Source organism: Topomyia yanbarensis, chromosome 3, assembly GCF_030247195.1.
Source record: "Topomyia yanbarensis strain Yona2022 chromosome 3, ASM3024719v1, whole genome shotgun sequence".
Taxonomy (NCBI): Eukaryota; Metazoa; Arthropoda; class Insecta; order Diptera; family Culicidae; genus Topomyia; species Topomyia yanbarensis.
Window position 1 is genome coordinate 378331859 of NC_080672.1, and position 13124 is coordinate 378344982.

A 13124-nucleotide genomic window follows, 5' to 3' on the forward strand; every position below is an offset into this window, starting at 1 on the left:
TCTCACACTCTCCAGTCCATGTTCGCCGTCAATCAAGGACTACAGAATGTGGTGAAATTTCTCTCGGTACCGATATCCGTTTCGTGAACCAATAAGCTCCCAGCTCCTCGCTTCGCCGCGATCTACTTGTTATAGTCCTCGGCGGTTGAGCTAGCCTCCACAACGTGCCGTCAGGTAGGTGTCGAGTCTGCAGCCAATTTTCACTACAAGGAAATATTTTCACAAGATAAATTTTGCAAATGAAACTTTCATTTCATTTAAAATTTTAGGCATATTTTTGTTTAACATATTGATTTTTTTTAAAATTCATCAAAATATTTCGGGAAGGGGTTTCGTCCCCAAAACCCCCCCCCCCCCGCTACTACGCCACTGCCCGTAGCCTTCAGAAAACTTGCGCTATACACATCGCTGATACTTTATGTGACTAGTGTAAGGAATGGGCGTTGAAGGAAGCAGACTATCGAGTGCTTGGTATGATTGAGAGAAGAAATATGCGTTCAATACTCGGCGACAAAGTAAAAATTGAAGAATTGTGCAGATGCATGAACCACGAGCAGTTGTAGTAGGTATTACAAACATGCTGACATCAGAAGGCTAATAAAACACGGCAGACTACAGTAAGCTGGACATGCCCGATTGCCGGAAGAGAGACCAGGTAAAATTGTGCATAAATCGAAGGTAGTCACCGCACTCGCTGGGTGTATAATGTCAAGAAAGAGGCGCGTACGGCGGGCGTTCAAGGAGACTGGCTGCCAGTAACAAATTGAGGTTTTATGGAAGTCTTTCTTAAAACGTAAAATACACTTGTAGTGTGCTGTAAAACTAGAAATGCTACTTGAGAACTGACGGAAGCGATACTCTATTCATGCTACGATCTGCATCAATATAATTGTACTGAATTGTAAACTCAAGAAATAGATATTTTCAATAGAATTTATTTGTTTTGTAAGCTATCAGCAGCATTCAAAATAGTGTAACGAAGTCAACTTGAGAATTATGTTTGAACCGTAACTGAAAATCATTTGCACAAAAAGAACCAGCAGCTGCTAAGGAACAATAATAGTTATATCGCCTAAAGTAAAAAAAACAAGATGAATATGATACAGTTAACTTAACACACTAACAAAAATGGGGAATTTTTCTCCAGTGACAGTTGAAACACAGAATAAAACCTCCGACTATCCGTATCATTTCGTTCACTAGACACTAGCATTATATTATGGTTCAGCAGAAAAAGGTTATGTTTTCTCATAGATTAAGTGCATCTCATAACGGCAAACCCGGATCTCAAAACTCTGCGCTTATGTGTATATTTATTAGAGTTCACTGCAGAGCATGCGGCGTAAGGATAATTTGCAAACCAGTGCACCTCACTGTCGCACACGTTTTAGTTAGCCCAGGACATAAGTTCCTTCATATCTGGATCGTCGTCGTCTTCTGCAACAGCTGAAACCGAATTAGATCCATTAACATAGGTAATAAAAATTAAGCTTTCGGTTTAGTCTCACCCTTTTTCTTTTCTTTCGCCTTGCTCGGAAGATCGGTGGATGGCACATCCGGCAACTGGTCGGTTTCGGGCTGCACTCCAAGCAGTTCCTTGTCCAGCTCTTCCTGTTCCAGTTCCTCCAGCTCTTTCTCCAGTTCTTCATCGTCAATATCCTGTCCGAAACCGACAGCCGTCGAAACTGCATTTGAGATTTCGTTTGCAATATCGTTCTGTTCGGCGATGTCATCCATCATGTCGTGAACATCGTCGATATTCCTAGTAAAAGAATGTATCGTAAAATAATCCATAAATTCACATTCGTTGGACCAACTTACATATCTTTGTGAGCAGCCTTCAGAGCATCCGAGGCCTTCTTCATCGTGGTCAGGACTGCAGTGTTTGTATTGGCATTCTCCAACGCTTCACGCTGCATTTCAATTGTCGACAGTGTGCCATCGATTTGCGTCAACTGTTTCTCGTATCGCTTCTTCCTTTTGAGGGCCTGAATAGCAGCTGGAACACGTGAAGATCCATATCATATATGTATGTATTTTAAATATCATTTAACTACCACTATTTCTGTGTTTTTCAAACAAACTTTTATCCTATCTGTGAATAAACACCAATTCATTGGCTTAAACCATTTCACATAGCAATTTACAAATTTCTCATTCATGAGAGTGAGTCATCTTATACCGATGCGATAGCCAAAACAATGTTTCAAATAATCATATCAGAGTAAAGACCTTCAAAAAACCAAAACTACCACCTTCATCGATTCTCGTCTTCTGCATATCCACCTGTTCTCCCTTTCTATACCTATTCCCAAACACTTACCTCGTTTGTTTTTGGTTCCATTCTTTCGCGCAGTATCCAACTCAATTTCGATTTTTTTCTCCAGAAACTCCTGTTTTTTGGTGAGCATATTTTCAATATCCCGAAGTTTCTGGATAGCCTCACTGGGTGTCGGAGCAGGTTCGCCCTTTTTCCCGGAGAAAAGCTTGCCGAAGAAACTCATCCTGACGGGACTAGTTTTTGTTGGAATCCCTACGAGACAAAAATTAATTTTATATTTACCCCCTGCATGCAGCTCATAGCTACTATTGCGGAACACTTTTTCGAAACTTCTACTTACCGTATGTAGTTGGATAATTGAAGGCTGAATAATTCGACAAAATTGATGGTATTATACGACAAATTCAACAATTTTGTTCTTCTATGATGCTAGACGAAAAACTACTTTTTCTTTCTTTGGTTCACTCTTGCAGTATATGACGGATGCGTCATTTCGTCGATCAAAACATCTCGACACAGATTTTTCATTAGGGCCTAAGTCGCAATGTACTCAAATGGAGAAAAATCAGTTTCAATATTCGGCGATGCTTTTCTAAATGTAGTTTTTATTGCAGGTATAAATTACTTTATGATCATGTTTTCCCTGAAGCATCTTTGGTTAAACCTTATGACAATATAACAAAGAATTTAATTCCTATGTGCTTTTAGTGGGTAGAAACTAAAAAAATGCTTACGCCCAATTTGCATTCCAGTCGTGATTTCGCCCTTCAGCAACCACCATTTGCGAAAGGGCTAAACCGTGAGCACAATTTTCAGAAGGGCGCGGTAAATGGGCTAAACTGACTTTGTCTTGCTGGGTAGGGCTGGGTAAATGGGCGAGCTTGACAGTATACTTTTTAATAGGGCTCAGCAAATGGGCGCATATAAACCCAATGCAAATGAAAGGGCGCGTGCATCTTTTCTCCGAATTTCATGAAAATATCGAAATATTCGAATGTTTATGAACAATAACTATAGAGTAGACATGATCATAGTAGATATTGCTTATCATTTATATAATAGAACTGCCATTTAAAGAATAATTTTGTGAATAATAACCATACGCCCCGGTTCTGTTTAAAAATGTAAGTTTAGCCTTTATATTCCATATGAGAAGAAGGGCCTAAGTCGAAATCTCGAAGAAAATGCATGTTTCGCCGTTTTGTTTTATTTAATTATAAATCGAATTAAAAACCATTTTAACTAATTTTCACCTCAATCTTGTAGTATTTTTGTCGCATAATGTCATAATAGCGAAAACGCTGTTTGTTTACATTTGCGATTTAAGCCCTAATGAAAGATCTATGTCGATCTTTCCAATGACCGTGACAGCTTGCTGTTCGTCGATTTGTAAGGTTCTTGTCTACGCTGACAAGGCGGCTGTTGGAGAAAACGATAATTAATTTCTATGTGGTGAAATTAAAGAAAGCATTTTGTACACGGAAAAATAAATTTAAATTACTCAAGCCATAAATTGCTTTTGATTTTTTTTTCCAATGCAGTTGCTTGACGTTAAAGGCTAGTTTACAGTCCGGAAAACGTGTCACGGGATTTGGGTCCCTGTGTATTTTAAATGGAGCTCGGGATTTCAAATCCCGTGACGGGAAATAAGTCTACACAAAAATGACAGTTTTCCTGAAGTGTAAACCCAACCGCGGGAAACATCACGGGATTTTAAAACTCTCCACACAAAAATCCGGCCGGGAACAATTCAACACAAATTGTTTCCGACGGGGAAAATAGTATTTTTGGAAGGTTTGCAATTTGCTGCAAGTTGGATACTGTTTGTATTTTTAAGAAGCAGCAGCGTTTTTGGTTTGACAGTTTGGAGAGATCTCGGCGGGAAATTTTCCCTGATCAAATCCCGACCCAAATCCCGTGCGAAATCCCGTGATCCATTTCCCGAACTGTAAACTAGCCTTAATGATCAAGACGGATACAGGAGTGCACATTTTTTTTCTTTCTCATATGAGGCTATGCAATCACTGTAAAAATCGACTTTTTAACCGAAGCCAGGATGGCCGAGTGACATATACAGTTCGATTCAGTTCATCGAGATCGGAAAATATTTGTGTGTGTCTTTTAAAGTCACACAATTTTCTCAGAGATGGTTGAACCGATTTTCACAAACTTAGTTTCATCTGAAAGGTATATCGCTCGCATGAATTTTTAGTTAATCCAACTTCCGGTTCCGAAGTTACGGGTTGAAGAGTGCGGTCTCACAGCAAATTCTCATATAAACTGGTGCTACAGCAGGATTCCGTTTTTTGCAACAATTTTTTTTTCAGTTGCCAAAACCGGACCCATGCCAAAAATGGAACCCTATTTTTAAAGTTTGGATTATCAATCTACGACTTCAAAAAGTTTCAAGGGTTTTTAATCATGCACACAGAAAAAAAATGTTGGTGAAAACAAGAGTTTTTCACTCTTAGCAAAAAACAACCAACGCATATTCTTAGTTTAAATATAAAACTTTTGTTTTGACTACTGTTCTTGATTTGCTTAAAAGGAAAACTTTTACTTTGATTATTATTCTTGGTTAATTTAAAAGTTTTACTTTCAACCTAATAGTTGGCGTTGGTTGTTTTTTGCTAAGAGCGGAACACTCTTACTTTTACCAATTTTTTTTTCTGTGTGTGTGTGTGAAATGGAATGAGATGAAAGAGAAGAATAAGAAAATTAAATTTTCTTCATGTTTTTATCAAATTTAGTCGTCGCAGAGTGATCACCTTCCATACAAAAGTCGGACAAAACGCCAAAAGGGGTCCGAATTTGATGAAAACTTCACATTGGGGTAATTTTACGTCGCTGAATTCATATTTGGTGTTAATTTTTTATTATTTCTATTTTTACTATATCTGGAAATTCATTTTCAAAAAAAATTGGTTTAGTGAATTTTAGTAGAACACACATTTTTTTAATTGTTGATAATGCTAAGAGACATTTATAAATTATATTGTAAACCCTAGATAATCAAACGCTACCATGCGTCTCTTTCAGACATATCATGAAAATTCACCTTTATCATACCCCGTGACAGAAATGGGCAAAACAAGACATTCGTTTTCGAAAAGTACACTAATTTTAAAGACTCATGAGTCATTAGCGATCTTTCCGAACTTTTTCGAAAAAAATACTGCCACTTTGAACATTATAATTTTAATTTAATGCTCAATTTATTATTTGTTCTTCAGAAAGAATGAGTTTGAAGAAAGCCTTGTATCGACTAAATCGAATGGCACTGTGCGTCGTCCAGTAGAATTCTCACAATCTTCGCGCACTTTTCGAGTGCAATGCCCCTCATTACGAATATCATTCAATTCGAGCCCACTGGACGTCAAAACTCAAACAATTCACTGCATGGTAGTGTTGATTTCGCTCCTGGGCTGTTCTCTTCTTTCTGAAAATTAATTAACAATTTTGTTTAACAAACACAGCTCTTTTAAAAAATAAATAAATTTATCAATTCTCCATAGCTAACCAATCGTTGATCTTTCAAATTGAATTAAAAGATTGAAAATCGAATTGCAATGCTTGAAGATATTTAGGTTTGAAGAAAACTATTTTTGTTGTAAAAATGGCTTGCAACTGTCCAAACAGAGGGGATTGAAACACCGTATCGTAGCACTGAAAATGTGGTCCAATGAAAGTTCCTAAAACCTCTAGAACAATGCGTTTACGAAAAATTAACACATCAAAAGATAATATAAGCAACCCAATTTTTTAAGAGCCACCCTACCTCAAATCTTAAAAAAAAAACATTGCAAATTAATCATTATAGATAGCCTTGTTTATTCAGCAAACTTGCTTCAATTTATTTGAGTTCTTATATTGTAGGGCATTGCGCAGGTAAACTTCACAGATCTAAACAGTCGATAGTTTGAACACCCTAACCACAAGGACCACCCTAATTCCATTCATTTCAAAAAATCTCCAAATAAAAAACTAACAAATTTACCAAAGACATCATAAAGCTAAAACAAATTATTTGGAAGCGATCAGTATTATATTCCTAAATACGGCTTTGGGACGCAGTATAGTCAGTATTCGATATTTACTGAAAATTTAGTGCCAAGTTTTATAGTGAAGTCGTAATAATCGAAAGAGAAAGAGGCTCGCAATAAAATTGGTTCCATTAAATTTTTTTTCCATAATTAGTCTTATTATGCAGTGTGGCGCATTCCTCTGGGCTTGACTCTTAAAGAGCAGACTCTGGGTCTTACTATAAAATTGATTCCGTCAGACAGTAGTAACACATACATAAATAATACATTTCTATACTTATTGTATTCATTAAATACGACACGTATAGTGTAAAATATAGTTAACCCATGCATAACGCTGTTTTAAGACAACTTTGCGAAAAAACATCTCAAAATTATTACAGCAATGCATTGAAACTATGAGACAATTTTAACAAAATTTGAAAAAATGATTTACGCCTTTGAAGGTTAATATGACACTCATGTTAGGAAATAAAGTCAAATGTGATGTCAATTGATACACAAAATATGTATTGCACATTTTTAATAGACTTTTTAAGTACAACAAGAATGTTGCCAAAATCGGGGTGTGCTAAAATGGGAGCATGCCAAAAACGGAACGTGCCAAAAACGAACCATGATGTCCAAATAATGTAATTCATAAAAAAAAGGGTGAAACATTACTAATTAATCACTAATGATCATTCAAAGTAGCTTTCACCACTTTGGCCACTTATGACGGTTCATGATGCCCCCCGGGAACTCGCCAACTTCCGAAGCAAATATCACACCTATTCCCAGCGAATCCTTGACCGATTTTTACAAACTTGATTTCAAATGAAAGATACCATAACCAATAACTGCTGATAAATTTCATTCAGTTCTGGATTCTGGTTCCAGAGTTACAGATTGGTTAGTAAGGTCACACTGTAATTTCCCATACAAACCGTTACAATCGCAATACCTCAGAAGCTACAAACTATTGAAATGCTCACCAAATTACTTCGATTCGTAGATCTAGATCACTGATTGCCAATGAAACATTCTTTGAATGTATTGTCCACTACCGACGATTCCGGAAGTACTGGATTCCGGGCATATTCGACAATTAAAGTCACATTGGTTCTTCCGATTTTCAGATGAGCACCCGTTGCACTCGCACTTACGCAACTGATGAAGTAAACAAACCACCAAGAATTGTCAAACATGAGTTTCATTCATCATGAGTTCATTCGTGTCGTTATCTTGTAGAAGTACAATTTAGAATTACAATTTAGTTACATATACCACCAGCCCTAGTTTTAATATAACTGCAGTGATTCCAACCAGTGTTGCTGAACTCGTAAAAATAACTCTTGTATTTCTCATTCGCGTGTTCTCATTGCGCCCAACACTCGTATCCGAGTGTTCTCCATGCATGCCTTTCTTTCGTTCACTCCCCAGCCGGGTAGAATTTCTGCGAAAGCCAGTCGACCAAAAGCGACTCAAATTGCACATATTGATACCCACTCTTTCGTTCACACCCACCCACTGGCGTTCAGTCCTACTGCTGCTACCACTCGCCCATGCTCCCGCTCGCCCATGCTCCCACTCATCTGTACTCCCACTCGTAGCCACTCGCGCTCTTTAACCCACTCGTATCCTCTCGCACTCTTAAACGCGTTCGCCTTCACTCGCACTCTTGCAGTCGCTAGCGCTCTCGCTCCCCTTCGTTCTTCGTTGGTAGACTAAGAATGTAGGAAATTCGGATATTTTATGTACAAAGTCTAAGCCGCGGCTGTTTGAAGATCGATTTGCATAATACGTCTGGCTTTCGTCACCGGTACAGCACGTCATGGGAACGTCAAAATATGCAGTTAAATGGAGGTATTCACACACAACATCAACAGCACGGAATGCTTTGACGTACGGGAAGTGTGAACGAGAGACGCATTCAACTTATCTTGGTGGAACGACGACGTGGCGTTGACGGACATTTACGTTGATGGAAGCTAATGTATCGTATTCATTGAGGTTGATATGACGCTGGTATAACGGAAAAGGAAAATAAACGCACCCGAAAGTTGCGTTAAAACGTAAATTTAAAAAAAAAAACTGCAAAATCGCTTGGATTGACACTTTTAAATATGTGGAACCTTAACATGTCAAATATATATAATTCCCCTCAATGCTGCACATATGCACTTCTTAAAATAATTAGTTTTTGGTCAAATATACTTATATTGAAGTTTGAGATTTTTTGTGGGATAATGAAATGATAGGAACAGTTTTTATTGTCAAATGTCACTGAAAAAATATATGCATAAATCGCTCAGATAATTTTCGTAAAATATCGAATTAAATAGTTACTACAAGAGTCAGTCCCCTAAAGATAGGAAATCCCAAAGAAAACCGTACAAATATGCGATCATGGGTAGTATACATCTATGACCATTCCTGGTACATTTTGCATTAAATGAATCGGATATTCGGATTAAATACATGGTTTCGAGATAAACGTATTTAGTGCGGTTCACTACGAAAATTCAAACCCATTAACAAACATTGGCTTCTATAGAATATGTATGTAGGAGATCGACTAACGTCATAAAGCGAATTTCTAAATTTAAAATATTGAATCAGAGCAAATCTATCATCTGTAAGAAAAGTACTCTATGCGTTATATATTCTAAAACATTCGTTCACAGTCCTAAATTGATACATCCAGCGGACTATATTAGAAGAAATCTCTAGTGAATGATTTTGCGCACTTTCCACTAACCTGAACTCTGCACTTTAAAAGTGTGAGTAATCAAGCTGCTACTGAAAACTGCGAGCTGTCAAAACACATGTATTTGAAGTTATAGAGATGGTACTCTCATAGACAGGCCAGTCGAACTAACCAGTCTATGAGATAATTTTTTTTAGTAGAATGTTAAGTGCGTAATACGGTTCGAATCGAGTTTTTGTGCCACAAGCAATACTTGCATTGCACAGTGGTCCCCCCATAGGCCAATAATGCAAAAAAAACATTTCGGCGAAGGCGTGTTTTTATCTTGTGATTACATCGTTCTGTATGTATATTTTATAGTTTCATAATTAATTTTGTCAATACTGAACTGGTTTTCTTAGTATATAGAAGAATGCATAGGGTGGCTCGTTATTTACCGATAATGTAAATAATATCGATAATCGATTGCTCGCCAGAAAAATGTTTTCGTCGATCTGTAATTTTTAATATTCAATTTTTTTTCAGATAACACTACTATTAGCTTTGTATTAAATGATAATTTTCAGTTTTTGGAGTGTAAGGAGAGCAGAAATATGGGTTTATTTGTATAAGTAATAGAAAAAATTAACCTAAAAATTTTCAATATGACTTTAACTAACTTTGTCCCTCGATATCCTTCCCGAACTTCTTTTCAAAATGGTCGTCAGACGTTCCACTTCCACTTAAACTAGGCTTCAGCTGCGCATCTCTGCGCCCAGAATGCCTAGAAAATCTAAGATGTTGTACATTGTTAACGGGATAATGCAAGACGAAAAACTTTATATCAGACTGTTAAATTATATTACGATAATAATTACTACTGATCTCGAAACTATATAGCTTCTTTGTTATTTTCCCAAAATTTTTTATCGATCGAATCATTAGAACTTGAGTTATATCGATTTATTTGACGCTTCTCTTTGAAACACATGTCACTACGGAATCTTCGATGTACGAGGCAAATGTCTCACTCCACTTCGTATTACAACTACGTTCTCAAGTACAAGTAGTATTTCCCCATTTTAAAATAGCTGGTACTCGGAGTTTTTTTTATTATGGGATAATTTTTATTGTAGGAAAACACATTGTTTGTTCACGAAAACCATCATTTTAAAGGAAAAAAATACACGATTTATGTAAAATTCGAGATATTATGCTCACCGAAGCCGATATCATAATATTTGCGTTCAGGTGCAGAAGCTACAATTTAGAGAACTTTCAATGAATAACTATTTATTTTTTACCAGCGCAGCACAACTTGTACTATTCGATACTAAAAAAAATTCTGGCACAAAAAAAAGTAAATGTGAATCTTAATGTAATAAGAAAAGCCGTATTACACTGTTAGGTGGATATAACCGATTTTTTATTGCGAAATTTGAATTCTGCGACCCAAATTTACTATAAAAATGCAGTTTTGTATCAAAATTTGCATTAAATATATTTATGACCGCCTCTCTTAAGGAATGGAACCACTGTGCATTGAAATAGTAATTTTTACTTGCTCGTCAACTCCTCACGCTGGCTTTTCCCAGATAACGAATTAACTGGTTTATTTTGCCGATTGGTATTTTCCCGAATGGGTTGTTTTGCCGAATTAAGTATAAAAAGTTATTTTCAATGGCAATTAAATAGTATAAAGGATGATTCAATATTTAAATTTGACAAAAAGCATGGATGTGGGATGATAAATTATAGAATTAATAGTCAAAATGTAAAGAATAGTTAAGGTAATTATTAAAATCAAACTTTAAATGAAAATAGTTTCTCTTTGAGCGTTTTGGTGGAATGCTGACAATGAAAATTTTGAAAATGCTGAATTTAAATGAAAATTAAAATGCCTAAAAAAATGAAATATCTCTGAATTAATTCCTACTATCGTGATTCATTTGCTTCTCTTATTCATACACATAATCTTAGGTTTAGATCATTTCAACAAGTATATACCAAAGTTTTATAAATCTGTACTAATTGAGATTTGAACATGACTGAACAACATTGTTTTCGGTAATACTGATTCTTCTTGACGAAAAAAACAGTTTGCACAATACTGTTCAAATAATTACTCACGATAATTTACTATATATTAGTGGGACAGAACTTTATTCCATTTACCATCTTAGTAAAATTGGTAGTAACAGATTAGTTTTTTTTTTACTTTTTTCAATAAATTATATCAAATTCGTGTTTCCAATTTTCATTGTTCAAAAAAGAAACTATCCTTAAAAAGCTTTAGATTTTATTGCTGGATATCACATACATGCTTCCCTTCTGCCCAGAAGTGCGTTATATACGCCCTTTACTTCTGCTCAGATGTGTATAATCGGTACAAAAATGCAAACCCATTAGCCAGCATGGATTTTTATAGAATATGTGATATTATTTCCTTAACCCTCCGGAAGTCGCATTTATGGCCCACAGAACGAGCAGCCGCTGTTGCTCTAAGACGATTTCGCTAGATTTTCAGAGCAGTGTGCACTCAGTGCACTAGCGCCTACCCATGGTTGCCTGGTGTAGTGGGTAAAAAAACATTAATGTTTTTTATTCGTTTAATTGTTAGTATTGAACCTCTAGAAAAGCCCAGTGCAAGCTCGGTGACCACACTGATCTTCTTTTGTTCTAAACAACCATGCGTTTCAACAATTTCAGCCTATCGGCAACTTTATTAGCATCTTTCTCGAAACCGCATTTTTCAAATTGCCGATAACTCAAAAACCATTCAACGAATTGACCTGATTTTTTATGAGAATGCATAACATGTGTAGTCGATGAACTAAGGGAAAATGGAATACAAAAATCTTCCTCGTTATTTTGAGGAAAAGTGAACGAATTTTATTTTTCGGTTTTTCTTATGCCATTTTCCGAAATTCCTACGGTTCCATTTTTTTTGGTTCATCGAGAAACTACAAGTCTATGTTTTAAAAATCTTATTGAATTTCCTATTTCATACAATTGTATCAAGAGTTATCATGTCCTCCGCGGCATTCCTCGACATGGAAATGGTTGAACGTCTTCTCTTCGAACGCTCGTATGTGTGGCTTCGCCTGACTGAAAATTTTTCATTCATAATGAATGTATACATAAACCTTAACGAGAGGTCCATTGTCACCTTGCCATCAAAATCGTATAACAAAATTACTTTCAGTTTGAGCACTTTATAGTAGACGCCCCTTAGAAGACAAGTTTTTTCTTAAGAATAATATGAAAAACAATATATTTAATTTGTTCTTTAAATACGACCGGTATAAACCTGTATAGACAGATAACGTATGTATGCAATTACAATTTAATGCGAACGCGCGCACTGTTAGTTTAGTTAGTTTTTGCTTGCATTGTTCTAGGATTTCATCAGAATGCCGTACCTGATCCCTTCGCTCCTTTACGAGCGCTCCCAGTTGCTAAAAGAGTGTATACGAGCTGTTCTAATAAACATCTTCAGAGCTGTAAAGAGTGCTTAGCACACGGGAGTGGGTGGCATGCAGTAAAAACTCGCAGCCGAGGAGTCCCATTATGGGAACCCACTCGCCGTTAGAGCTAAAATCTAGAGAGCCGACAAGAGTGCGAGTGACACACGAGCCTATAGCGAAGGCAGATAACTCACATGAATCAAGCATATTTGCCGCTCGTGCTGATCGTCACATATTTGCGAGTTCTTCGAAAACGTGTGTACAGCAGTAGGGAGCATACAGTGTGAGTCTCGCGCTCGCTGGCGAACGAGGAGGGTGTTTTGGCTTCTCGCTCTTTTAGCAACACTGATTCCAACAATGTGATACTACCGTAAACGGTAAATTTTGATTGGTATCAATTACTAATTATAGTAACAAAGATAATTGGTAGACGAACGGACATGTTATATTTTCCTTTATTCTTGCTACATGTATCTTATAATTGTAATTGTTGAACATATTATTTACCTTTTTTTATCACCTACCATGCTGTTCTTCTCAGTGTACGTATATCAAGGTGTTGAATGTTGCCACCTGGGCATTAGGAAATGTTAATAGCCGCCGGGCGGTTGAAGTGTGAGCGATGAACGATAAAAAACTTAAAAGATGTGAACGCTGTCAAATAC

The 13124-nt window shown here is 36.6% G+C and overlaps 1 protein-coding gene across 1 annotated transcript; it reads right to left on the minus strand.

Moving 5' to 3' along the window:
* Positions 1 to 1166: 1166 nt before the first annotated feature.
* On the minus strand, positions 1167 to 2777 carry LOC131688147 (charged multivesicular body protein 4b). Its single transcript, XM_058972307.1, has 5 exons — positions 2622 to 2777; positions 2324 to 2533; positions 1822 to 1999; positions 1509 to 1762; positions 1167 to 1446 (listed from the first exon to the last, which is right to left on the minus strand). The coding sequence occupies exons 2-5, from the start codon at positions 2502 to 2504 to the stop codon at positions 1388 to 1390; spliced, it is 672 nt and encodes a 223-aa protein (XP_058828290.1). The 5' UTR covers positions 2505 to 2533; positions 2622 to 2777; the 3' UTR covers positions 1167 to 1387.
* Positions 2778 to 13124: the final 10347 nt, after the last annotated feature.

Excerpts from the sequence above, each read along its gene's own strand:
- LOC131688147 (XM_058972307.1), bottom strand. The coding sequence starts at position 2,504 with ATGAGTTTCTTCGGCAAGCTTTTCTCCGGGAAAAAGGGCGAACCTGCT. Across the intron at positions 2,000-2,323 it reads TGGAACCAAAAACAAACGAG|CTGCTATTCAGGCCCTCAAA; the intron begins GTAAGTGTTTGG and ends CACGTGTTCCAG. Across the intron at positions 1,447-1,508 it reads GGCGAAAGAAAAGAAAAAGG|CTGTTGCAGAAGACGACGAC; the intron begins GTGAGACTAAAC and ends ATTCGGTTTCAG.